Here is a 25,396-nt window from a genome sequence, read left to right as displayed (position 1 = left end):
TTCGGGCATTGTCAATCAGAATAAGAACAGATCTTGAGCGTCATTAAAATCAAATTAGTATGCCCTAGTCGCAACAAGTTCATGCAATCGTTGCTATATATTATAGCTAATTGCCACACTACGCACGGGTGGCTCTTAGAGGAAATAATGTAAAAACAAATCTATTGAACTACACATTGCAGGGATGGTCCAGTGCAGTGATAGTTAGTGAATAATGCCAGCGTTTAAATCTTTAAATCCCGGTCGCAGCGATAGTTTTTTAGCTGTTTTTTTTCTATCTGTTGTGACTTTACGATTTTCCTAATTTAAGGACAGGTTGTTTCAAAGAATTTGAATAATTCTTCAAATCTCAACGTTCATTTTCGGGTTCTGTAAAAGTTCTATTCAAGTTCTGTAATAATATCATTAAAAGCAAGTTACTTGGCAGAACTGAAATAATAACAGAACTTGAAAAAATCTTTCACACAACATGAAAGTTAACTTTGATATTTGAAGAATTGTTCAAATTCTCTGAAACAATCCGTCCTAAGTCTAGTCTAATTTCACAAATTTATGTCAGTAATCATATTTTATGCGTCCCTAGTATATACTTCAAATCATGAAACATATTCTTCCCTTATTTTTCATATATATGAGCTCACACACTTTAAAAACAAACATTTAAAAAAATAATCCTTTGTAATAAATAAGACTTTCTATTCCGTATTTGCTACTCAGATTATCCTCGATTCGACATTTATCCTTTAAAACCATTAAAAAAGCAAGCACCAAGCCACCTCCTCGGCTAAGCCCTAATCCTTTCTTATCTTGTGTGAAGGGGGTGAAATAAGAGCCCTTAGAGAGAAAGCTCAATTATTCCAATCACCAACTCTTTAAACCTCTTTTACCTGACAATGTGAAGGGAGATTGCCTCCTGACCGACGCACAAGACGCGACAATTACAGGTGAAACTTTCAGGAAAACTGAAACTGAAATCTAGCAGGTCTAAATAATATATACTGTCGAATATAAAGGTTAAATTTTCTCTTAAAATAAATAATAATTAGAGGTTATGAAAACAAAAGAGTATGTAACGAAATTACGATATTAATTTGAACAGAATGAAGCTGACAGTTCTAAAAGATTCTTGATTTAAGAGTATGACTCTAATTTTGATTAAAAAAATATCCGATTGAAACAACTCTAAATTCACATGTGCTTTCACTACGATAAACATGTCGGTAGGTAATTATTCTTTAAATATAAAACATTTTATCGGGCGCCATGTCATTTTTAAACAATTTTGTTTTGTTTAAAAATGATTAACTACGTTATAGCGAGACAAGACTCCGATAACGGGGGTTTGTGCGAGGCTCACCGGAACGCCCGCCGAATATTGGTTTTACATGCCTTCATTACTTGTCGTTAAGATTCCCACTTTGTTTTAGAGATTTGATAGGGCAAATTCAACCGCAGGTCTGTCCAATACACCAGGGCGGCGCGTCGCATATATTTGTGCACGGCTGCTTCACTTACGACGTTAAGATTCTGGCTTTATTTTAGGTAAGGTATGAACTATAATACCAGCTACTTCGCATGTTCGGAGAACAACTTGCCAACCTTCCTTTGAAAACGCTCGTCCAAGACTGCCATGGATAACGTTCCGCTCTCATCATTGCTGACAGCTGTAGTATCGATATTTACTGAATATCGATGTTATTGTAACAATAACCGGGATCTGATGAATACATTATAACATAACTATAACTAACTGAAGACTTAGGGGGTATTTCACTATCTCTGATTATGTTCTGACTAAGCACTAATCCGCAGATTAGTCATTTTTTCGTTTTCACTATATCTGAATAACGCTAACGCTCGGGTTAAAGTTCGATTTGACTAATCAGTGCTCGAACTTCACGTTAGGCGCTATTCCTCGAATCAAAGATGGCGTCAAAACATTCCGAGTTTGACAGCTGAGAAGTGAGTCGAATTTCATTGAATGAATTTGAATGCTTGTATGATCCATCCTGAATTATTTGATTGTGTTCAAAATAAGAAACAATGTATTAATTCGACACGAATCTATCTAAAATGACCTGATAATCAACATAACATAACCAAAAAATGCACACTTCGCGGTGTGCGGACTGTGACGCATGACAGCCGTGGCAGTAGATGGAGTAACTGCAAACATTTTGCGATGTTGCCAGACTATTTCGAGTGTTATCTATCCGGAAGCTCGAAACAATGGTGAAACGGTCGCCGTTGAATAACGAAGTTATTCTGATCTTTAAAGCCAGCCAACGGATAGCTAGTCAGATATTTAGCCCGACATAGTGAAATACCCCCTTAAGGAGCAATTTTCACCATTCCTGATGCAAATAAAAACGAAAAGGTTTTTGCGGATCGGATATAATTCCAATTCGAAAGGCCGTGTTTTAGTCAGTGATAAATAATGCTCGTTTGAATTTATACATAAAAACCATTTCGTAAAACCTTTCTTGACCCTTTTCCCGTCTTAGAGAGATAGAAATCACCGAAAGGAAAAATCGCCAAAAAAATAAATGCAAAAAGGACAAAGTAATGCTCAGTCACCGGTCTAATTCATTACTAATACTTCTGGTTTATACTTAACTAGCTGACGTGTACCCGGTGTTGCTGGGGGTTATCTCTATAACTCTTTTATTTACAAAAATGCTGCGGAGAATCCTGTATTTACAACCACAATCCCGAGGAGATTCACTTGCTCTACCTATTTACGTTACAATGGGTTTATTATATTGAAATGTATTATATATTAAAAGGTTCCATGCTAACTCAACACAGTGACTATTCAACACACCTTTAAAAAGTAATATAAAGTCATTAAAAACGATGAAAAAAAATAAATTTAACTTAACCTACCCTAACTTAACCCAGTTAATAAAGTTTTTGTTCCATCACTTTCCATAACTTTATATTACTTTTTAAAGATGTGATGAATTATCATTTTGATGATTTATCCGGTCACTGTATTAAAATACTAAAATGTGTTACAAATAAAAAGACATAATAAAAAAGAAATTAATTAGCATCGTACTATCAAATCTGTCTGGCAAAGGGCTTGCAGGGTAAAATGAAGGTGTGATACCAGTTCGTTCTTGATACGAAGTAGTATATTCCGGTTCTTCATAGCAACTGTCCCAGTTTATATTTTATCCAAAAAATAATTCTGTAGTTCATTGCAAAATAGCCTCGCGCTTCTGGTCTCCAAAAAGGTCCCTCTTAACTACTCAGGATCGGCAGATGTCATCCGATTCCATCAATCCAATGGTCAATGCTCTATATGCAAAAGCTGATGCTCACAAAATTGGCGAAGGTGTTCGTCGAACCTCAGCCAAGAGCAATGCCCGCTGCTTTGGGCTGGTGATCAAAGAATGGCGACTGCTTCCAATGCAAATCACAGATTCTAGCTCCCTCAGGTTTGGTAACTCTCCAAGTCAAAATTCCAGGGCTGTCAAATTGACCAATAGCAAAATGACAATGTGTAGGTACTTAAAGGTCCCATACACCAAAACCATAGATGCGATGTAAGTAAAGTGATGCACACACCTCGTTACAAATCTTCTATTTAAAATCCCGTGATTGATCATGGGTCCGCGCTAGTAATATAATATAGTTTCTGGGCAGGAGTAGCGAGCCTATGCAGACGGAGTGCTCGTTTTGGTTCGGGGGAAGTGTGCTGGAAGTTCTATGAATAAAATATTACTTCAATTGCAATTATCTCAAGCTTTGGGACTCAGTCACAAAGTGTGAGTTACCAAGTTTTGTAACCAAATCTGAAATATTCTAAAAAGTAAGTGGTCTTTTATAAATGTTATCAAATTAATAAGATTCTGAATTCTAACGGGGAATTACCATTTCAGAGAGAGTATCAACAATGGGCTTAATTAAATAAGTGTATAGACGTGGAAACGATTTTCGTGCCTCAATTTAAAAAAAGATTAAGCTAGGTACAATGGCGAACTCAAAAAAATCATCTGGATAAGCACTGAATTGGGAACTTTACTACCCCGTCTAAAGAAGTCTATTAAATATAAAAACGAGACGAATGTGTCATCATCCGCTTCTTAGGATGGACACTCACGGTAGAGCCAACGAGCCAAATAACCCCACGCCGAGCCGAATCTCACTGTGTGTGGGGAAATTGGCTTAGTATTCAGCAAGTACAAAATCCACCGAGCCAAAAATTCGATTTGTTCTCTCGATGATGTAGTAGATATTGATGCCATTGCTAAAATATTCCCAGGAAAGTTTTCTCTCTGAAGTTTTCTAGCCCCTACAAATATTTTACAACCTGCCGCTTTTCATTTTTGCGGAAGGGCATCACTGACTCGGCTCCTCGGCTCTGTCGTGTGCGGTCCACTAATTTGCACAGTGTCCAAATGGATTCAGCCAAATGATTCGGGACCAAATGGCTCTGTCGTGCGTGTCCAGCTTTAGGGTTGAAGTTAATCCTTTCGTGAATATGGTAAAACGGAATCTGTAGTGCAAACATTCCCGGGAGCACAAAAACTTATCACCAATTTTTTTTGTATACTAACATATACGAGTATATTATCTCGTGATTTCGATTATTAATATTATTGTCTACGTTTTAAAGAACATTAATAAAATACAAATTTAACATATACATATCCTTGTAAATATTTTGGTAATCAAAAATATCAATTCAAAGGCTTATCTAGGGCAATCTGTTCCAAAGGAATTACTAAGAAAGTTTTCACAAAATAAATAATTTATGGCCAAATTATTTTTGAGTAGGGTGATTGAGAGCTGTTACCGAGGACACAAGAGTTTTCAGAGGGGCTGAGGTCGAAACTGACCACTTTCTTGTAGTGTCGAGAGTAAACCTCTTTCGCGGTTGGCGCTCTAAAGTGAAAACGGTACCAGCTCCGACAAGAGTCAAAATAGAAAAACTGCAAAACGATAATGTGAGAAGTAAGTATGTGAATTGTGCAGAGATAAGATTGAATGCGAAGGAAATGGATGGTCTAAGCATAGACGAAACATGGAACCACATAAAAGTGTGTCTTTGTGAATCTGCTAGGGAGGTTTGTGGAATAAGTACGCAAGGTAGGAAGAAAGGTGATGCATGGTGGGATGATGAGATTAAAGCACTGGTCTCAGAAAAGAAGAAAGCATGGTTGTGTCTGATTGCGGCTGGCAGTGCTTCCAGCGAAGAGAAGTATCGAGCGAAAGAAGTATATAAGGAATGTAAGAAAAAAGTAAGAGTTGGAGTGAAAGAACGAAAGAAACGCCTGGAAGAGGAAGAAGGAATGAAAATGACAAACCATTTCCAAGAAAACATTAAGTTGTTTTGGAAAGAAGTCAAAAGGTCCCGGAGTGGCCCAGAAAACGGAAGCATGAAAGTGATAAAATCAAAAGATGGAAAAATGTTGACGAATGAGGAAAAAATAAAAGAGAGATGGATGAATTATTTCGAGGAAGTCTTCGAAAGCGAAGTGAATGACAGTGATTCCAGTGGCGAATCAGATATGAATGACGATGGAGTGAATGTTACCGAAATTAGCATGGATGAGATAGAAAGCTCGATTAAATGTATGAAGAATGGTAAGGCTGTTGGGTTTGACAATATTGCTGCTGAATATTTTAAAGGAGGTAGCCGTGTAATTCTCACATGGTTGTGCAATCTTTTTAACCAATGTTTAAAGGAAGGTTACACGCCTTTAGATTGGAGAAGGGCTGTGATCATGCCATTATACAAAGGTAAAGGGTCACGTATGGAATGTGGGAATCATAGGGCTATTAGCCTGCTTAGTTCAGTTGGCAAGCTGTATGGTAGAATTTTGATTGAAAGAGTAAGAAAGGAAACAAAGGATAAAATATGGGATGTGCAAGGTGCTTTCATGAGTGGAAGGGGGTGCATGGACCAGATATTCTCATTGCGTATGCTCACTGAGAAGTTTCTGGCAAAAAACCAGAAACTTTTCTGTGCCTTTGTAGATTTACAAAAAGCATACGACCGAGTCGACAGAAAAAAGCTATGGAAGGTGTTGTCCAAGTATGGAGTGAATACGAATCTGATTCAGGCAATTGCGTCTCTGTATGAGGGAAGCGTTGCATGTGTTAGGGTAAACGGTGGTTTTACGGGGTGGTTTGATATCACAAAAGGTGTTAAACAAGGCTGCGTAATGTCACCGTGGTTATTCAATCTATACATGGATAATTGTATGCAAGAATTGAAAGAGGTGGGATTGGGCGCGAATTTGAATAATTTGAAAGTATGTTGCCTGTTGTATGCTGATGATGCGGTGCTGATTGCTAATAGTATAGATGATCTACAGTCTCTCGTGTCTAGGATGAACGAAGTATGCATGAAGAATGAGTTAATGATGAATGTAAGTAAGTCTAAAGTAATGGTGTTTGAAAGAGAGAGTACGAAAACAGTGTGCAATATAATTGTGAATGGGGAATACTTGGAGCAGGTGGATGAGTTTGTGTATTTAGGAAGTATGTTTACGAGAGATGGGAAGGCTAACAGAGATATCGAAAGAAGGGTAAATGCAGGTAATTCCGTTAATGGAGGACTAAACGCCGTAGGCGCTAACAAAAAATTGTCCAAAGAAGCGAAGTTAGCAGTCCACAACGGAGTGCTGGTACCTACCTTGATGTATGGAAGTGAGGCATGGAACTGGCAAAGAAAGGATGAAAGTAGATTAAATGCTGTTGAAATGAGATCCCTGAGGCGTATGTGTGGTAAAACCATGTTTGATCGTGTGAGGAATGTGGAGATCCGCAAAGAGTGCAAGGCTGATGTAAGCGTAATGAGTAAGATTAAGAAAGGGACGCTTAGATGGTTTGGGCATGTAGAGCGAATGAGCGAAGATAGGAGTGTAAGGAGGATATATGATGCAAATGTGAATGGTAGCAGAAGTCGGGGACGCCCGAGGAAGACATGGCACGATCAAGTGAATCAGATACTCGAGTCGGGCCATGTCAAGAGTCAGAATAATAGAAGAGTATGTATGAGAAGATGTATGAATGTGAATGAGGCAAGGAGTGTGTGCCAAGACCGAGTTGTTTGGCGGTCCGTCCTCTCTGCCTACCCCTGCGGGGAAACGGCGTGATGGTTAGTTAGTTAGTTAGTTAGATTTCAAATCTGTGAAATGAATTAAAAATTTATTTAGAATACCTGCAAAGTAGGCACCCCTAGAATAAATAATAACTCTAGAAGTGCCTTTTTTGCAAAATTCAATGGAAATAAATTTTCCTTTTAGTCCAATAGCTCCGTTTCACTTACATCATAGACCTCTATCCCATTTGAATTTCGTAAACACAGTTGTGTATTGAAAATTTAAGCTTCGATTTGACTAATATTTGGATCACGAAATACGCCCATAAGGCACTTCCTGTGATATTCTTTATTCCATGAAGACACTTATGATAAATTTTATTTTCTTTTTACTTTAATTAAAAAATCTGCAAATTTTCCGATATTATTGTTCAATTTATATATTTTTTACAATAGATTTAATTATTGTAAAAATCTTGGTCTACCCCAGAAAATAAATTAAATAAAAATATGTTGTTACGTGGTGATTCAAAAGTAAAGTAACTTTTTAAAAAAAAAATTCATTAAACTATAAGAATCGGTTATTTTTTAGATGTTTTGCGAAATATCCAGATATGAAACTGACTCCATTCGTGAAAATTATTTATTTAGATGATGACATTAAAAGGCTTTACGTGGTTTCTCGTATCCTCTCAAGGCATAGAATGACTTAAGGTTATCATTTCCTTGCAGCATTATTCAGTAATAGCTTCAGTAAATAATATGTCATTAACCGAAGGCTGCACGCTCTAGCGGGCTATACGTGAGATAAATCTGTAAGGGTGTAACTTGACTAGAAGTTACATGTAGCTATATTCTTCACTGGATGGAAATGACTCTACAGAACCGATCATGCGAGTTAAACAATGATTGAGTTTTTTAGTGTTATTTTTACCGTTAAGGGTTAGTGCTAATTTCATTATTTTACGAAAAAATGCAACTTATGCTTCAAAATATTAAGATGAATTGTTTGTTTGTACACTGTATATACGAAATACATTAGAAAGGCATACAGTTATAATAGTGTAGTTAAATAAAATAATTACCGCCATCTATGAACGTGTATATTATAACGTACATTAGGTTTAACCTTAAATATTCGTTTTGAAAATATCACAATCTAGCATTAGTAAAATGTTAAAATAAGTCTCAAATGTCTATTTCAAAACTGAAATATAAATACGGGGTATTTAACGATTCAACCTTTTGCGTTTTACGAAAGATGTTCACCAATTTTTTTTTTTTAGAAAAACATTTTATCAAACACAAAACCTTTCTCTACTCGTTTTACCTCCAAAATTTAATTTATCTACCAGTAATTTACCTGTCAAAACCAACTCTAAACATGGCTTCGTTCAATTTCCCTCACAACGGGTTTCCGATTAAAAAAAACATAATTTAGTGGTAGTGCCTAAACCCACTTTTTTTATATATTAACTCCACACAGGAGGCCCTGAAGAAAATAATTTCCCTCAGGGCCTATGTCATCTTTGGGGATGCTGTGTGGAGGGTCTTTTTGTGGAGAGGAAGGAGTGAACATGGGTCTTGAAGAGTCCCATGTTGTAGGAGGGAGGAAACACAGAGGCCGGCAGTTCGTTCCACAGCCGAGCTGTTGAACTTAAGAACGAATCGTAGAAGCGACCCGTTCTCATGTGACAAATGTCAACCGTGTACAAATGTTGGGCGCGCGTTTGGCGTGTATCCCGACTACGCACCGGTGCCGAAGGGATCAATGACGCTAGTTCCTCAGAGCATCTTCCATTGTAATATCGATAGAACAAGGACAGCATACCTACCTGACGCCTGTGCTCTAAAGATTGCAGTCCGTTTGTTAAGATTGGGGAATCTATCAAACGGACCGCCCGTTTTTGCACAGAGTCAAGGGTTTTTTTGAGGTATTTAGGGGCTCCGGACCAGAGATGGCTGCCGAATTCGATAGTAGGGCGCACTTGCGATTTGTACAGGGTCAGCAGTTGTGTACTATTAAGTATCTGCGGGCCCTGTACAGTACGCCCAGCTTCTGAGAGGCCAACTTTACTCTGGCTTCGATGGAGCCCCCGTACCTGAGCTGGTCACTTATAGTTACACCAAGCATATCAATGAAAAATACTAACCGCCGTAACTCGTTTTTACTCATTCTACCAATAAAACAAGTAAAAGTGTTTTTATTTCTTTAACTTATTTTAGGGAAATCAATGTTACATTGTGGTCGTTTTTATACGTGAGCAATTAACTTAACCGAGAAACCAACTATAACTTATTTTATCTCATTAAATGAATACATTGTATTTAACAAATTAACAACAGTATATTTATCTATTATTTTTATAAGCAATAATTGTTCGCCTGAAACACTCATCCACATTGAAAAAATCTCCTGATAAAAAATACATGACGCCAACGGGACTCGAACCCGTGTCCATTCGATTTTCGGTCGAAAGCTCTGACCACTGAGCTATGGAGGCTTATCTCTTACCCGCGAAATTATTCAATATATGCTAGTGTTTCATTCAACAATTACTGCTTATTTACATTTTTTTTTTTTTTTTTTTTTTTTTTTTTTTAAATGTAACAAGCAGTAATTGTTGAATGAAACACTAGCATATATTGAATAATTTCGCGGGTAAGAGATAAGCCTCCATAGCTCAGTGGTCAGAGCTTTCGACCGGAAATCGAATGGACACGGGTTCGAGTCCCGTTGGCGTCATGTATTTTTTATCAGGAGATTTTTTCAATGTGGATGAGTGTTTCAGGCGAACAATTATTGCTTATAAAAATAATTGTTATCCTTTGTGCTATGCGTAAATAAAATCTTGTCTTAAAAACATTAATTTATCAAAAAAATAATAATGTATATTTATCTAATTAACAGGTATTATTTACATGTACAGGATGTTCTGGGGTAAAGTGCACTAACTTTGAGAGATGGTTTTATGTGATGGTAGCAGTAAAAAGATAGATAACTTTGTGTTCTTTACCCCCGAACACCATCTGTATCATTACATGTTTTGTAGTTTGGTTTAGTTGGGATATGAATACATTTTTTATAGATTTTTAATAGAGATTTTTTTATTCATTTTAGTTGTAATTAAATTTGTATTCTTCTTCTTTCGTATGGTGGGGGGGTCAGAGGGGGACATCTAGGTCAGTGAGCCAGTCTAGGGCCTCAGGCGTCGCCATGTGAACCACATCAATCCCGCCGGGGAATGAATGGAGCGGGCATTCGTTGACCACATGTTCGGTGGTCTGCACCGCACCACAATCACACATCGCCGACTCTTTAAGGCTATGGGAGCACCTTAAACTATTGATGGCGGACCAGGTTTTGTGAGGCAATGAGAACCCAGGCTGTCTCTCGGGGTCCTGTATGAGATGGGCATTTCCCACGTTGGCCGTTTGCACTCAAGTTTCCACTTATCTTCTGGGGTGAGAGGTAATCGGAAGAGCCTCTCTCCTTCCGCCCAGAAGAGCTTTCGGGACTTCAAGCGGCATGCTGCGCCGGGTGGGAGACGAAATCTTCCTTCAAAGGTATTGTGCTTTTTTGCAGCACCTTCTTGTATTCCCTCAGTATTGCAATTTCTCGCCTGATGTTTGGCGGGGTTATGTTTGCAAGAACGGAGAGCCAAGGGAAAGGAATAGATTTTAAAGTCCCGCTGATGGTTCGCATTGTGGCATTAAGCTGAACGTCTACCATGGGAGTGTTGACGCTTCTACCCCATTGAATTTGTATAAAACATAATTATTATAGTAGGTGTAACGCCCGGTGGAAATATCTATCAACCAACCGTTTATTTTTATTCATGCAGACAAAAATTTTACTGCCCGGCCTCGCTCGGGATTTAAATTCGTCTTCAATGTGAAAATGATTTTTAAAAGCTCAATATTAAAAATGTATTACATTTGTGTAGCAAAAATGATGTCAATGGTTCATATCCCGGCGTACGCCAAGTAAATTTCAGTGTTGTATCCTCTCAGTATCGCCCTGGTTAAATACCAACATTCAGATGTGGCCTCAAAATGGAGGCCTCAGCACTTGCAAAGTAACCAGTGATGCCCATGTTATCACATTAAACGTTTGAAAATACGTAGCTAATATTATTTTATCAATAAAAAATAAACGATGCTTGAAACAATATTAGCCGTTTTTGGTAACGAGATCTGAATGGTACTTCCCCACCTTCCTCTACCCCATCTTCTTCTCCTCCTCACCACCTTCAGCCTCACAATATACACCAATTGGGGATGCCATAGTCTCACTGGTTCCAGAAGGTTGAGATCAGTTGGGACTCTTGTGCGGTATTCACATCAAAAGTATCTCTTAAAAATTAGAAACTAGCTGACATGTACCCGGCGTTGATCGGGAACTAATAAATGGTTTGGGGTAAAGTTTTGAGGTTATGGGGCGTTTTTGAGATATACCATTCCGTAGTCCATTATTTTGACTTATCTCATAAGGTTTAGCCAGCAGTGACCGAAAATATTTTTTCAACGACTTGATTACAAAACATCGACTTTTCTCTACTTTCCATAAATGTAATTTGCATGTATTACCTATATATAAACCATTCGGAAGAAGTTCTGTAAGTGATAGTGAAATCCCTATAAAAATCCGTTACGTAATTTAGAAGAACTAAGCGCACAAACAAAAAGAAGCGGATAGCGACTTTATTTTATACTATTTAGAGATTCAAGGGATCAAGCAATATATTGCCATAACATATTTTGGAAAAATAAAATTGAAAATAGTTACGTTAAACTAGAAATTTCAGACAGAAAAAAAAACAATATTTTTTGTGACTTAACATTCGCTTTCAGAGGTTGTACCGCCAGCAAATTTCATGACGCTCACTGTTCGCGAAATTTCAGTAAGACACAAAAGAAATTATCTGTTAAAACAGAAATAGCTCTGCGCCTACCCGCATAGGTACCTACTCATTTTATATTTCAAATAATAAAAAATATCCGCCAAGTATCCACCCCAATTTGTTAGCACTATCCTCGAAATACATAATATAAGCGTAAAACAGAAATAAAATATCACTTAGCTTTAAGCTTCACAAACGAGATCCACTTTTAAAAATAATAAGGACTTAATCGGGCGAAGTTAGCGGAGGGGAGGAGTCGGGAGATAGTTGAGAAGATAAAATATACGACGAAGGGTGAAATGTCAAATTAAGGTAGAACTTACTCTACAGCCTGTTGCAAGCTCTCACGGTTACGACCCATAAAATAAATGTATTTCAAGAGGAAATATGTTAGATGGCCACACTGACGACAAGGAATATCGGTAAAATAACCATTTATGTAGGTAATATAATATTTTCAGTAAATTGGCTTTATCCATAGTGAGACTTAATAAATTATGTAAATTAATAATTACATAATATACAGAGTATCCGGGAGTAAAGTGCGCTAACTTAGGGAGGTGATTCTACATGATGGTAGAAGTAAAAAAGATAAATAACTTTACCTAAAAACTACCTTAAAACGTTGGAATTTCGAAAAAGTTGTGTATTTTTCTACTTCTAAAATCACGTAGAATCACCCCTGGAAGTAAGTGCACTTTAAGACTGGACACCCTGAATTATTACTAGCGCAGATTAATTCAATCAAGAAAACACTACCTCAATTCAAATGGACATATTTAAAAAAAAAGCAAATTTAACAGTGTACATTAAAAAAAAGTACTCATCGGTCAATTCATGAATAAATTCTACTTATCAATGGCAAATGCGATATAATACAAATCCAATAGATCATGTGAATGGATTTTAATTCAAACGTAAAAATTTTGATGGATTTGTTCAGTCAGGTGGTAAATTCACGAGCAACATAAAAAGAAATTGCTTTTTCTTCTGAACGAAAACTCAAATTGCTTACAATGGCTCATAAAATGTTAAACCCCAATATAAATGATTCACAGGCACTTGGAAAAAATATATTTAAGAAAAATGAAACATAGTATGTATTTTTATTTTGGTGTTTTTGCATGGACAAGTAATGTGAAATATTCCGAACGAACTAATAATTTTAAAATTGGTACCAACATTATTTTAGGAATAAATAACTCTTAATTCGAAATGTCAATAAATTTTGTTCAAACCTTTGACAGGTGCTTAAATAAATGCATAGAGAAAAGATTCGGTTTATACTGAAACAATGCGCGTGGTTTCACTGGAGTCCACCTGACATATTTTAGGGGCCGTTCATATACATATTCTTTGAATGGCTATAATTTACGTTCGATTAGTATGAATATAATGTGTCTTGTACTTTTGGGAATAAATTCGGCTTAGGGGAGTCACTCGAATAACTGAAATTGAACTTGATTTAGACTAATTTAGGGCTGGGGAATCCAAATCTGAAAGAATTAGGTGAGGGTCCGCACTATTAACTGAGTTATAGGGTCTTGAAATTTCGTACGCGATACATAGAAACCATGTTTTATTTTGTTATCTTGTGTTATTACTGAATTCAGAAAATCAAATTAATAACTATTTAATACTTTTGACATTTTAGCAGTGTCAACCAAAAAATTAAAAAGTGTTGCCATATAATAATAATATCAATGCATGGAAAATTCTGAAAATTAAATATCATTTGCCATATTTGTAGTTTATTATTTAAAATATTGTAAATATTAAATTTATATATATATATATATAAAACCTAACCTAACTGTGATTTTCTATAACAAAAAATGAACCTTTAATAACGCCCACTCGCGTCCCCTTTAGAGTTTTATCCCAGTTTTCAAGTAGTTTGTGGGCTACGCTAGGTTTGTATAGACTGGTTTGTGATTTAATTCTAATATCTTTTTCCCATGTTCTTCTGCCTACTCTAACCCAAACTAAAAACCTAACCTATTTTGTAAAAAAATATTATTATTATATGACAACACTTTTCTTTTTTTGGTTGGCACTACTAAAATTTCAAAAGTATCAAATAGTTATTAATTTGATTTTCTTAATTTAGTAAAAACACAAGATAATAAAATAAAACATGGTTTCTATGTATCGCGTACGAAATTTCAAGACCCTATAATTCAGTTAATAGTGCCGACCCCCACCTAATTATTCGTTACCCACCTTACAGATTCGGATTCCCCAGCCCTAAATTAGTCTAAATCAAGTTCAATTTCGGTTATTCGAGTGACTCCCCTAAACCGAATTTTACCCTACTTTTGTAATAATTAGTCATTGGACAGATAATTTTTCAAGTTACCTGTAATTCGATTTATAAATTTCTTCTTTTAAAAGGTCTTGAGATGAATATTTTTCATGAGTACTTTCAGCTTCACAAATCAACTCCGCAGACAAGTGAAAAATCACGAGATTTATAATTGTAGGATTTGTGAAGCTTAAAGATAATATCAAATATTTGCAGATTATTGCATTTCAGAAACGATTATAGTAATTTAAAAAAAAAAAAAAAATTTCCTGCAAATTATAGAGACGTCAGAAATTTACCTTTCGAATGAACACTTTTAGTTTCAATTATGAAAATGACACTTCAATTCATATAAAATTTGAATTCATTGAACATGAGAATATTTCACATCCCAGACAACCAAAATAAGTATGTTTGATGACTAGTTGTTAACCGCGAATAATCAGATTTACCTAGATGAAAAATGAGAATTCTATAACTTAAGTTCTACAGAAACAAAATATTTATTACGCATTATTATATTCTACAGAATAGCATGACTATTATATCTACTAATCAATAAAAAATCTTTCAATTCTCAGCTGGAATGGAGTCAATCAAACGCCATTGGCCGTAAGGGTAGTACGAGAAGCTGGAATGTAATTATTTCTCATGCTATGGAAGAAACATCAACGTCTCGATAGAAACGTGATTGAAAATTTATTAGCATGATCAAAACGCGTAGGTTCAGAAAATAAAACCTAATAAAATACGGAATCTTTAATAGAGCGCAGGAAAATTGATAAATAATTATTGAAAATTTATCTAACCAATACTTTTAGCTAACACAAAATACACAAGGCAACAGCATTTTCGTTGAGTTAGATATGACTCTTGTTTTTAAATTTGAATCCAAAAATGACTCCTGAAAAATGAAAAATGAGTTTCATCATGTCAGGAAGTCAGTTTCTCCCCCCTCCCCGTGCATACAATGGAAAATAGAGAAACATGACCTGAACGAAATATTTATTTAAATTTATTTTTTTCATACAAAGGCTATATATTTTTACTGGAATTCAAATTAAATGCGAGTAGTAAAGTTAGGCAAAGATTAACGTAAAAATAACACTTGTAGCTTTTCCTGAAGTGTTGGGTTTATCTCATCTACCCTGATACCGTTCCTCTGTGAACTTCAAATATTGATTGAACTTTGCTTATTTCTACTGCACCAATATTTTCCGGGAAATCAGCAAAAAAGGTTATGTTTTTTTTTATTTTTTTTTATAGTGAATACCTCACAAGAGTCCCAACTGATCCCGTCTGGAGCCAGTGAGACTATGGCATCCCCGATTGGGGGATGTTGTGAGGCTGAAGGTAAGTGGGGAAGTACCTGGCTATTCAGATCTAGTCACTAAACACGGCTAAAGCCATTTGGAGCAACGTTTCAATTCTGAATGGTGGTCTTACACCAGGGCGATACTGGTAGTATCTTCCACTCTGGAACGTGCCACAATTATGTAAAAAAATGCACCTTCATGGTGATTATTTTTAATGATAAACTAATATTTATAAGACAGAGTTTTATGTACATCACAAAGGATAACAAATTATTATAAGCAATAATTATTCGACGCAATTGGGTTTGGAATAAGCCGGCGTAGATTAATGGTTAGAGCAACTGACCGACTGCAATCAGAAGGTTGCGGATTCATTCTTTCTCGGGAGATTTGATGGTGATGTTGCAACCAAAATTTTTGCAGGTCTCCAAGAGTTTCTGTACAATTTCGGTGTGGTTTTGATTTGATTTAGCGTAAGATAGATTTAACAAATGGCAATTTATGTGTTACGTGTTCCCTTTGTTCCGACAAATTCCCACATTCGCAAACTTTCGAAAAACTGCTTGCACACCTTGGCTTAACTTGATCGCCAAGTTTTACTTATGAAATATGCAAAATAGGCTTGCCTGACAAGTGCGTTGATGTGTGTACATTGACAGAGAATGGTGAAACTGTCGCAGATTTAAAAAAAATAATCAGGGGTGTTTCAGCGCTTAACAGTATGACGAGAAATAGCATAGGCATCCCCCACTCCTCCCCACTTTACACTTGGACAAAAGGAGAGCACTCGTGCTTCCCCTAGATTCTACGGAGTAATCACAAAGCAAATCACAAAATAAGCTGTAGAGCAAAAATCTGGCGCGATAGAAGAAATGCCTAATTTAGTCGTAAACAACTGAAAATCGAGCTGAAAAAAAATTATGTTAACAACTGTTCTACTGTTTTATGAATTCTTTTGAAGACATTTGACAAATAAAAATGCGAAAATGGGAAATAAAAAACCCAAGAATTCCTTTTGAATTATTACTAATCTAATCACTTCAGATTTTGTTCTATTCATTTCATTAATTCGACTACCATAATACGGGCGTGTGTCTAGTGTGGTAGTCGAAAAGCATGTAAAAACTGTACAATAATGAATAAAGAAAAAAAAAAAAAAAAATCTTATTTTATACCCGTCTAAAGAATTTTCACACAAATTAGTGTCCCAACTCTGTGTCCGGATTCAGTGAGACTAGATGTGGATTGAACCCCAATTGGATTAGATATATTGCTAGGCTAAAGGGAGTAGGAGTGAGATTTGCTGATTAACCCCGAATTAAAAAACAAAGAACAAAGCTATCTCAAACAGTAACCTATCGATTCTGAATGGCGATCTTTTACTTTCGCTAGGGCGATACTGAGATTAGGTTAGGTTTAATGAGGAGCAGTTGGGACAGTTCAGTGCACATACTTTTCAACATTGCTTTGGATATTTATACGTAAAATTAGCGCAGATCCGAGAAAAATCACGGGGTACTCAAAATTCTTGATAAATCAAGATCCAATTTGGAAAATTAAAATAAAAAAAATGATATAAAAACATGTTATACTGTAGGTAGGTTGAATTGGTTGAATTTTTTAAACAGTCGGTTCTTATTTTGAAAATGACACTTAAAATCAAAGCAAATCTGAGTTCATTGAACCAGAGTTACACGGACAGACAGATATCTTGTATTTTATTGGCTGGCTTCAATCGGCAGAGTGCATCACTAATATATTTTGACAATTTGCTAATTAATGCTAACAAATTTTGCTAATTTGGCAACCCAAATTAACAAAAGTCTTTCGTTTATTTTAGAAACCTTTGATGATTTTTCAATTAATTTACTTCCGACACGGAATGGGCTCGCTAAAAGATTTTAAATTAACACTGAATAATTGTGTGAATTACGCCTGATGGAAACATTCATTTAAGTGTCGAAAAATCCCAGAGATTTTTTACAGCTGTGGCCGTAAAATCAAAAAGGTGAAAAGGGCGGCTAAAAGCAACAATGGTAAAATGAGGAATTGATGTTTTGAGAAGTAACAGGTATTTAAATGATTATTGACAGAATATTTTACCATACGGTGAAAAAAGAGTGCACCGAGAAAAATGAGTATTTTATTAAGAATCTCTTCAAATTATTGGTAATCAGGTTAAAATAGGGATTGCAGGCAGTTTTCTGATAAACGTTTAGTGAATTTTACCGGATTACGAATAATTTGAAGAGATTCTTAGTAAAATACTCAATTTTCTCGGTGCACTCTTTTTTCACCATACGATAAAATTTTCTGTCAATAATCATTAAAATTAATAAATAAAATTTTCTCCGTGTGCCTTCGTCACACCGGGCACAAGTGTACAACATGACTATATCAATAAGAGCAATCAGATCAGTAATTTTCTTTCATTGAAACGATGGATCTAAAACTAAAATTCATTAAAAAAAATGAAGAGGGACAAATATTACGATATTTTAAATCTAGTAAGACTCTAATTAAAAACGGAAGATGTTGCTTTTGTAATGATGGAGGACTTAACAGAGGAATTGAACCCATGATGCATGGGTTGTCAACTATACGATACTATGATTTTGCGTGTTTAATTAATTTCAATGGCCAAATTGGTCCATATTAAAATCCTCAGTACAAATAGGAACAAATTGTTTCACTTTAATCTACAGAAGGGCTGTAAATATTTAACACCTTCTGTGAAATATTAGATGTAAAATTTTCTAAGAAAATTGTGATTTTATAAAGGAGAATTCTTTGAATTGAGGGTATTACTATTTGAAACATAGAAAGTATTTCAAAATAAACCATAGTATTTCATAAAAAACTCGGTTAACTACGTCTGGTATGAATAAGGTAATTAGATTATTTTGGCTAAAAATGGGACATTGGTAGATATACGAAAGAGTTGCAGAGAGGGTGAACTTCCTCCCCCCCCCCCCCCCGGCCAAATTCTATATTCTAGACATTTAATCGACGATTTCCCCTGAGGAGATAAAACGGCGGAAGAGTATCGTGTGCTCCAAGTATGTTCAATTTTAACTTAATACGAGTGAAATCGATGCAACATTTACAAATATTAAAAGAGTTACTTGAACAGATACTTAAACTTCATTATCTGCCTGGGGCCCACGAGTCGATAGGTTTTATGGCTTATCTAATTGGCGACATCACTTCTCTTTCATATCGGTACAGATAACAATTGTAACACTCTTCGTTTTTCTATGGTAACATCTGTTAGATGAGATAATCTTTTGCTCTCAATTAGATGTCGTGATTGGCCCGTTATCTTAAAACGGGATATTTCTGCGTCCCGACTCTTTCCTTCGAAACAACGGGACAGAGTTCCTAAAAACGGGATGGTTCCATTCAAAGGGGGACGTATGGTCATGTTAGGTATGAAGTACATCGAATGATGAAGAACAAAATATAACAAAACCAAAACAATCAGTAATCAAAGGATAAGCCCTCTGTATCCATTCACGCAATGGACTGGTGGTTTCACCAATTTTGAACAATTCGTCGAATTTCTAAGCTAATATTCAATTTCTGTGAAAGTCCTATGCATGTTTTGATACCATTCAAGTACTGTGAAACAACAGGCCCACTATCAAACTTGAATAGAACTTTCTCAGACCTTGAAAGCAAGCATCTATTCTAGCTGGAAGAATGGGTAAGATCATCCTACCTGCGCCTTGGTGGGGTGTGGTCCGCCCTGGAACTCGATGGTGCCGTACGCGTCCGTGGGCTGTGCGCGCGTGTGGCGGGCGGCGGTCCAGGCCTCGGGCAGGGGCGGCGCGCCCAGCCCCGGCACGCCTGCCCCCGCCCCCGCCCCCGTCACACCCGCAGCACCCGCCACGCAGTGCTGCGCGTAGGAGAGGCCGCACCAACATCTGCAACAACAGGTTACATATACATGAGGGCCGGAGATGAGTGTGGAAATACCTATTAAGGAATATGGATGAACAAAACAAAGTACCATAATAGGCTAAGTATTCCACCAATCAGAATGGATATACCATTCAATTGTGTAGACTTGGCCCTAATTAACACTAGAATATGGAAAAATTGAAGGAGAATTATAGTATTAAATATGATTATGTATTCCGGCGTTGCCGGGGCTTTAGACAGACTTTTTCGAAAACAGTTGTAGACAATAATTTTCCTCCTATTTCGAATGTCAAGTGTGTGACATTTCATTAAGAATTATCAAAATTCTGGTGGGAAAAGCTGTGTGGTTTTACGAACACATATGTACATTCTCTCCATGGCTATAAATGTATTGTTTTGTAAATTTTTCGTTTTATATAATCTTTAGTTTTGTATAATTTTTTTAAATCCATGTTCCTTTCTTATAAATTTAATTTACTTATACCATATTATGCTGTCTCGGTAGAGGTAAAGTCACAAGGAGGAAATCCATAATTGGTTTTATTTTGGCCATATAATACTTATGTACAAACTGATTAAAAGAAAACTGTTGATTTCCCGAAATTTAATAAATAAATACATAAATATTAACAATAACTCCACAGCCATCATGACCAATGTTGTAGGAGGGAAGAAACACAGAGGCAGGAAAATCGTTCCACAACCTAGAAACGACCAGTTTTCATGTGAAAAAAAAGTCAACCAATTTTTGAAACTAAAAACCAGAAAATTAGAAACACCAAAAAAAAATCAATTATTGGTTCAATTATTGTAAACATTTTACCACACCTTATAAAATATTGTACGTAAAATGTTATTTTTCAAAGAAATAAAATAAAAAATTCAAATTGTGTCGCGATTCGAATTAAACACAAATTTTGAAATTTTCTAACACACATTCAAATTATTTCAATTTTGGTCACACGGATAAACGCCGTCAGAGGTGCTAATCTTATGCTAAAATATTGACTGGTGGGGCCCGTATCCGACTGAAATGGAGCTGAATTATTTCATCTTGAGGGTTTTCGACGGCAAATAAATCAAACGGTTTATTTTACGCATGACACTTACAGGTTATAAAAGCGCTGATACGGAAGATACTAGATTTTTCCGTAAGTTATCCAACGGAATATTTTGAATGTGCAGAAGTTATTAATATCCTATAAATGTCAAATAGTGAAGATTTTATCGATAAAAGCTGAAGTTTTTCGAAATCAGAGTTAGACAGTGACCTCCCTCTTGTTTTGAAGGTCCAGCGTGCAAAATTTCATTAATCTCGAAACAAAACTTCAGATTTGTATTACAGTCAAATCCCCCCCCCCCCCTCCCCCTCCCCCGCCACAGACAACCCATCGACACTCATATAAAACAGTTGACATCGTTCCCGAGCACCATTGCAGATAGTATATATAGGTATATATTTATTTATGGCCCTAATAATAATTTTCGGTTGTCATGTCAGTTTCTTCTTTTTTATTATTGTGAATACCGCACAAGAGTCCCAACTGCCCGGGTCCAGTGAGATTATGGCATCCCCAATGGATGAAGTTTGAAAAAAAAGCAGCTTAAGTGTGGGGAGTGGAGAGGGGAAGGAGATGAGGAATATAAATTATAAGCACCTGGCAATTAAGACCCGGTTATTATTGACGACTTTATATAACTTGCGAATGTGTAACAGACACCTTTTTGAAGATTCTGACCACATTTGTGTAAAAAATATTCGTCATATTATGTTTGCTATGCTTTGGATTCTATGGGATGTCGACATATTTGAAATCAATCACCAACCTACTTGATTTAAGGTACTTTTTAAAACTAAACATCGAACTTGTTTAAACTTCACTTATATTGGTTTTGGGTGGCGTTATGAACAGTAAAAAGTAACAGAAGTCGCCCATAAGTGAAATGACCTGAAAACCTTATATATACGAGGTATAACTGCCGGCTTCGGAGAGGTGAGAGCCGCTTAGAATCCGAAAATAGGAGCTTATCACCAAATATCTGAAAGAGGCTTATCTCTTAATCTTGACGGTGGAAGGCTAGCGAGGAAAAATAAATACTTATACATATTTCTCTTAAAATACAAAAATTACAAAGACCAAAAACCAACCCAGTTTTCTTTTTTCAATGTAAGGGAAGGTTCCGCATTTTGCAGGGATATATTAGGGCGCTGATTCACTAGGATGTATATTTTATGGAAAGGGATTATTCGTCTACCTTTTCTCTTACACAGGGAATATTCTAGGCCGACTTTAGCGTCGAAAAGGTCGAATAATAAAGTCGTACCTTGATAAATAAGATATCTTATTGGAAGTGTCAATCTGTGGACTGTTTTAATGTTATAAGAGAAAACGCTGAAAACAACACGGCTATATTTTAACATATTTGTAAAATTCATTCCTACCAAACCTGAAGCACAAATGCAACGGTTTACTGTTGTTAATTTTAATATTTTTTCGATGTTAAAAAGCAGGCAGCCAACCTTTTTACAGCACAAAGCTAAACTAACCTAACCGATACGTCTGACCTGATAATGGACACTGTATTTCTGTCCGAAACGTTAGCTAAAGAACGAGGTAAAAATAAATAAATATTATACTTTTGTACGTTACGTACCTACGTAAATGTGAAAAATGAAAAGCAATCAAACTGTGTGGTGTGGTGTTGTAACGGGCGTTTATTTGGGACCAAATAATGTAGGAGAGAGATAGAGACACGCATTAATTCCTTTATATGCACTACTCAAGCATTCTTTCTCGCTTGCACACGTCCTCTTTCACACACACGTTGGAACAAACAAAATTATTTTGAAAATCACCAGAAATATCTCGGAAGAATTAGTCAAATTGAAGCGATTTTAAATTTATCAATTAAATTATTTATTTAAATTGATAAGATATCACAAAAATAGACACTCAGAGATGTGCACGGCGTCTGACAGTCCGACATCCGGACTTGGACATATGTATCTACACAGACTAGCTTCCCAGCATCTTAATTTTCTCGTTGTACGAGGCGGCGTATCGTATTACGATCATTCATACGCTTAGGCTGGGAGCCGGGTGCCATATTGGGGGAGCCGTATCGGGGGAGCCGTATTCTCATTATTGATACGTTCTGAGCTCACGCCTCCCGTTTATTAAGCCGTCGTTCAATTGAGTCGACTCTTTGAGCCGCACGAAACTATTAAGCTGGTACCGTGGCTCTCGCTATAAAAATGCTAGCTCTTATTTCTTGAGATTTTAATATTATATTAAGTGAAATAAATTAAAGGAAGCGTGGAATGATATCCTTCAGTACATAGTTGGCAATACCCCCGGGCTATTCTAAAAATAATAATATTCATCCGTCTTTACAAAACAACCCCTAAATGTCAAGGTTAATCGTAGCTAATGTTAGGGAAGGCTAAATTCAGAATTAATTACAGTAATGGTTCACGGCACTTTGTAATTGAAATATATCTCAAAGTAAGCTTTAACGAAGGTGAAAATATCAATTTTTGACGGACCTTATGAACTTTTAACCTTTATCGTAATTTGAAAAATGTTTTTAGGGTAAACCATTTTGGTGAAAAGATTATCACAACTAATTATTGAAGATAATATTAGCGATTCTCAAACGAAAATTTGACACAGAAAACTTCCGGCGCATTCGGGACTTGAACACAGTGCGGTGTTCTACCAACTGCGCTAATCCGTCCTTATTTCCTTCGGTTATATTTAACTGTATCATACTTCGAATAAGAACTACCAACATTATCTTCATGTAAACGCGTATTTTTATTGAGTGCTATATTAATGTATGATCTCAAGATTCAACTCGAACTAAATGCAATCTAGATAGGGACTTGAATAAATATATTCTATTTTAATATGCGACATCTATTGACTGTTCTGCAAGTCAAGGACGAATATCGATTTTGTTTTTTGGACTAACTTAATGAGTAAAACATTCAATTGTAATAATTAATTACTGAAGCAAAAATTAATAACAAAAAATCTTTAAAAAATATCATAATATATTTTTTTTTTAAAAAGAAAGCCTAATATTCCCGGGTTAAGAATATTTTAAAATCTCCTAGTACCACCACAGTAAGCGGAAAATGTTTTTTGTGGTGTGATGGAGGACTTAACCGAGGAATTGAACACACGACGCCTGGGTGGGTTCCAAACCCGATGTCAACTCAAAGACTGACCAGTCATACATGTATAATATTTAACATTATCTTATATTTAATATTTACCTTCAACAATTAAATATTACAATATGAGGTTTTACTCATGTTTTTACAAAATATAAAATTTATGTATTTTATTTTTTGTAAAAACATCCTCCTAAGTCCTCCATCACAACACATGCAACATTTTCAGCTTACTGTGGTGGTAGTAGGAGATTTTCAAATATTGTCAGGTTATTCTTAACCCGGGAATGTTTGTCTTTCTTTTTAATAAAAAAAAAAAAATATATATATAAAATATATATATATATATATATATATATATATATATATATATATATATATATATATATATATATATATATATATATATATATATATGTTATGGTTAAGGTTTTCACGGGTGTAAGATGTAGAATAATGTTCTCGGTTTACCCGCGTAAAGTAGTCCTTAAAAGGACTTTTTAATTTCTTACGTTTCGGACAGATCTCACTGTCCATCTTCAGAGGCCTTATGTCCTGAATTTCGTCTCAAACTGAACGCTTTCGCGTGTCTGTTCGGTCCGGAAGTCAAGATACAAGTGGGTGCTTATCAATTCTTATGTCTAGGACGAAGTATGCGTGTTGATAGTGATTTGACGGTAGAGGGGGTGGGGGCGGGGTTGGCAATATCAAGCAGTATGTGTGTAGCGACCTGATTGGGTTGCTTTGAACTTGTTGGAAGTGTTTCTGAGAATTTTGGAAATGTCGGTTTTGGGTTATTTTGGTCAATTATAACTTTCCAGGTGTTGGGAATTCTAATTGAGTCATTTCTGGTATTCATATTATTTTTATGTTTATGAATTTCAATTGCTTCGCGGTAAATTCTTTTTGGCTCATTGTACCTATATGCTAGCTATTGTTGTGGTATTATTAAAGTCCATTTTATGACCTTCATTAAGGACATGTTGTACTATGGATGAAGTTAAGCGTTTATTAGTGACATCTACCTTGTGTTCTGCAATTCTACATGATATTTTTCTGTTACACCGTCCAATATACACCTTTTCACATGCCCCACAAGGTATTTTATAAATACCATGAGACTCAAGTGGAATGTGGTCTTTCGGACTTCTTAATATAGATGAGATTTTATTTTCCGATTTATAAATTGTTTTGATTTTATTGCTTTTGAGGATACGACTAATTTTATCTGTTGAGCCTTTGATGTATGGGAGAATCGCTATAGAAAGGGGGGGTTCTTCTTCCGTTTCAGGATCAGTTTTTTTGCGTCTATTTATGGATTTGTTTATTAAATATTTGGAGAAGCCATTTGCTTGAAGAGCGCTGCTAAGAAGATCTAGTTTGTGATGTTTTGAATATCTACAAAAATAAACGATAAATAATTAAACGAACGTGCTCAAAATTTTTTTTGTTTAAACAACGACGGAAGATTTATTGACAGACAGGCCTGGAGTAAACAGATTCCCACGGGAAAGGAGAGACCGGAGGGACAGTCGAGTTTTGAACTTGGGTGGATTGACAGCCCCGAGAAAGGGATACAAATCAGAAGTGTTGTTTGAAATTGCAGTTAATTATTGAATTCAAATGGTATTAGAGAATATTGCGGAATATTGAATTAAAGTGAAAGATTATTGATCCGGTGTTTGTGTGAAGTGAAAGTGGTTGGACTCA

The 25,396-nt window shown here is 35.9% G+C and overlaps 1 protein-coding gene and 1 non-coding gene across 2 annotated transcripts in view; both read right to left on the bottom strand.

Annotated features, from left to right (window-relative positions):
- Trpm (transient receptor potential cation channel, subfamily M) overlaps window positions 1-25,396 on the bottom strand; it is a 611,727-nt gene that overhangs the window by 194,337 nt on the left and 391,994 nt on the right. Inside the window, exon 5 of the mRNA XM_089638723.1 lies at window positions 19,304-19,508. Coding sequence (XP_089494849.1) covers window positions 19,304-19,508 — 205 coding nt within the window. The remainder of the gene's footprint in view (window positions 1-19,303; window positions 19,509-25,396) is intronic.
- On the bottom strand, window positions 9,489-9,561 carry TRNAF-GAA (transfer RNA phenylalanine (anticodon GAA)). Its single transcript has one exon. It is a non-coding gene; the product is annotated as a tRNA-Phe (tRNA).

The sequence above is a fragment of the Hesperophylax consimilis genome, chromosome 13 (assembly GCF_061612785.1).
Source record: "Hesperophylax consimilis isolate HC1 chromosome 13, BYU_Hcon_1.0, whole genome shotgun sequence".
Classification (NCBI taxonomy): domain Eukaryota; kingdom Metazoa; phylum Arthropoda; class Insecta; order Trichoptera; family Limnephilidae; genus Hesperophylax; species Hesperophylax consimilis.
The sequence above is the reverse complement of the archived record's forward strand: the minus strand, read 5'-3'. Positions and strand labels throughout refer to the sequence as shown.